The sequence below is a fragment of the Terrapene carolina genome, unplaced genomic scaffold (genome assembly GCF_002925995.2).
Source record: "Terrapene carolina triunguis isolate 2854851 unplaced genomic scaffold, T_m_triunguis-2.0 Scaffold69, whole genome shotgun sequence".
In the NCBI taxonomy this organism is placed as follows: domain Eukaryota; kingdom Metazoa; phylum Chordata; order Testudines; family Emydidae; genus Terrapene; species Terrapene triunguis.
Window position 1 is genome coordinate 40,817,912 of NW_020664420.1, and position 2,988 is coordinate 40,820,899.

At 50.3% G+C, this 2,988-nt stretch overlaps 1 protein-coding gene across 1 annotated transcript; it reads left to right on the forward strand.

Annotated features, from left to right (window-relative positions):
• The first annotated feature begins 519 nt into the window (after window positions 1–519).
• FOXD1 (forkhead box D1) lies at window positions 520–1,683 on the forward strand. The gene has a single exon (XM_024194103.1). It carries the CDS (start codon window positions 520–522, stop codon window positions 1,681–1,683), a length of 1,164 nt encoding a protein of 387 aa, XP_024049871.1.
• Window positions 1,684–2,988: the final 1,305 nt, after the last annotated feature.

Below are 2,988 nucleotides of genomic sequence, written 5' to 3' on the forward strand. Positions count from 1 at the left end.
TTCGTGCCTCCCCCCGCACCCTCCTCCCCCCGGACTTTGCCTGCTCCGTCCTGGTTTGATTTCTCCAAGCAGGAATCCGCTGAGATGTTTCCCCAGTTGTGGCGCTGACGTTTGGAGCCATGTGATGGGCCCCCTTTCGCTATAAGGAGAGAAGAAAGGCCGCCCTCTTTTGGACTCAGCCCCAGCCTTTTCAAGATCTTTCCCAAGACTCTTCCCACCCCCCACCCCCACCCCCAATACTAATCGCTCTCCCTCCTTCCCTGGATCCATTAATGTCCGAGGGCTCCTGCGAGGAGGAGAAAGAGAGGAACCAACTCCAGGGCGCAGCCAAGGGGGAGAGATTTCCCGCTGCCTGCTCGGCGGAGGCTGCTGCTGACTGTTGTGTTTGTTGCTTGTTCGCACCAGGGCTGCAGATCCTGGCTCTGTCTGGGCGGATTCGCCGCCGAGAGCAAAGCAGGGGGACTCCAGCGTGCACGGCTCCCCGGCCCCGCCGCCCCCGATGAGCCGCTCCGCCAAGCCATGACTCTGAGCTCGGAGATGTCCGATGCCTCGGGACTGGCTGAAGAGACCGACATCGATGTGGTGGGCGAGGGCGAGGAGGAAGACGAGGAGCCCCGGCGCGGCGGGCGCCCCTATGCCCAGGAGGAGGAAGAGGAGGAGGAGGAGGAAGACGAGGAGGTGGGGGAGCTCCCCGATGACATCTCGCTGCCCAGGTCCCCGGCGTGCGGCGGCGCGGGCAGCTCCCCCACCTCCTCCCAGCGCCCCTACAAGGCGGCGGCGGGCGGCGGCGGGGCCAGCAAGAACAGCCTGGTGAAGCCGCCCTACTCCTACATCGCGCTCATCACCATGGCCATCCTGCAGAGCCCCAAGAAGCGCCTGACGCTCAGCGAGATCTGCGAGTTCATCAGCGGCCGCTTCCCCTACTACCGGGAGAAGTTCCCCGCCTGGCAGAACAGCATCCGCCACAACCTCTCGCTCAACGACTGCTTCGTCAAGATCCCCCGCGAGCCCGGCAACCCGGGCAAGGGCAACTACTGGACCCTGGACCCGGAGTCCGCCGACATGTTCGACAACGGCAGCTTCCTGCGCCGGAGGAAGCGCTTCAAGCGGCAGCCGCTGCCGGCGCCCGAGCTGCTGCTGCGCGGGGTGGATCCCGGCACCTTCCTGCAGCAGCAGCCGCCGCCGCCGCAGCCGGCGCCCTACGGCTACGGACCCTACAGCTGTGGATATGGCATTCAGCTCCAGCCTTACCACCCGCACTCCGCCGCCCTCTTTGCCTTTCACCACCACTCCCCGCCGGCCCGGCAGCCGCCCCCGAGCGCCGCCGGCCCCGTCCTGCCTCCTGCTGCTGCTCCTGCAGCTCCACCAGCCTCCTTACTGCCAGCGGCGGAGCTGGCCAGGACCTTCAGCTACCCGCCCCAGCTTAGCCCGTCCCTGACTTCTTCTCTGCACGCTGCCAAATCCAGCAGCTCGGCTCTGGCCCGGTCCCCCTTCTCCATTGAGAGCATCATCGGGGGGGCTGGCAGCAGCTGTGCGTCCCAGTCTGCGGTGGTTCCCGTCTTAGCCAGGTCTCTGGTTTCTTCGTCCTCCGTTTCTTCTGCCGCCGCGGCCTTAGGGGCACTGCACCAAGGGACAGCCTTGTCCAATGTCGAAAACTTTACTGCTAGGATTTCAAATTGTTAACGATTTAAAGTCTTTCAGAAGGTAGGATTCGGGGTATATCTTTTTTTCACCTTCACGAATTGAAACGGACATTTTATACAGCCGATTTCTGTCCTGCCACTTTGTTGTTCGGCACCTATATTTATGCAAAGCCAATTCTATATGCTGCATAGGCAGAAACTTTTGTTGTTGGAAAGTTATATCTTATTCCTTTAAAAAAAATCTCTAAACCATTGAAGTTCGGAGATTCTCAGGTCCAGGAATTCAAAAACAATAATGTACAAGAGAAATGAAAGGTCGTGAGGGAGGACAATAAAGCAATACTTTTTCATTTTAGTACACTTGTCTCATGTACTTTTATAAAAGAAAATTAACATGTTTACACAGAAGAAAGTCAAGATTATCCTTTCTTATTTTAACCTGTGTTTTGTATTATAATAGACATACGGAGTTTTTATTTTGTACTTTATGCGTATTCTTTACAAGGAATGTTGTTAAAATTACTGGCAAGTATTATTGTACTATTCTAATGTACATTTTTTACACATTTTCAAAAATAAATTTTTTAATTTTCAAAAAAGTCCCACCCATACAATTGGCTTTGGACGTTCCCCTCTTTAGCACTTCCCCTCCCCCCGCCCCCACCGGATAGAGTGAGAGTTTTGATTTGCGATTAGTAGAATAATAGAGAAGTTAATACAACAGTAATCACAATACTTTACAGCAAATAGTTATTTATAAAAGGATTTGACCAAGAAGAAAATCAGAATATGATCTTCACAGTCTAGCCATTGTCAACTATAACAGGTAATAAAAAGTAAAAATATCAATGGGGGGAGGAAAGTAAGTAAATCTATTTGTTGTTGGAAGATATCCACTTCCTGCAAATTACAATGCTCTAAAACTAAAACTATTTGTATTTGGGTCAATAAATGTAGACTATTTTAATACTTTTGGGTGTGTTTTAAATCATAACTACATCAGTTTAGTTTCCAAAGGGTATGGAGGAAAAGAAAAATAAATTCTATATAAACAGCTATTATGGGGAATTTTCCCCTTATACTTTTAGGTTGATGTAAAGACAATACGAGCACTTTCAGCTACTTTGAGAGAGAGAGAGAGAGTACAAAAGGTACATTTAAATATATAATATATTTCTGTAGAAACCATTTATTAAATATTCAAGTAATTTACATAGAAATATATAAATATACAAAATATACGCAGTTATTATCATATCAGATTTAGACAAAAATTGAGACACAAAGTCTGAATTTGAAAAACACATTTGTAAAACATGGGCCTGTGACTGAATGGAATATTATG

What these genes read in the sequence shown, in the direction of transcription:
- FOXD1 (XM_024194103.1), top strand. Translation starts at nt 520, where the DNA reads ATGACTCTGAGCTCGGAGATGTCCGATGCCTCGGGACTGGCTGAAGAG.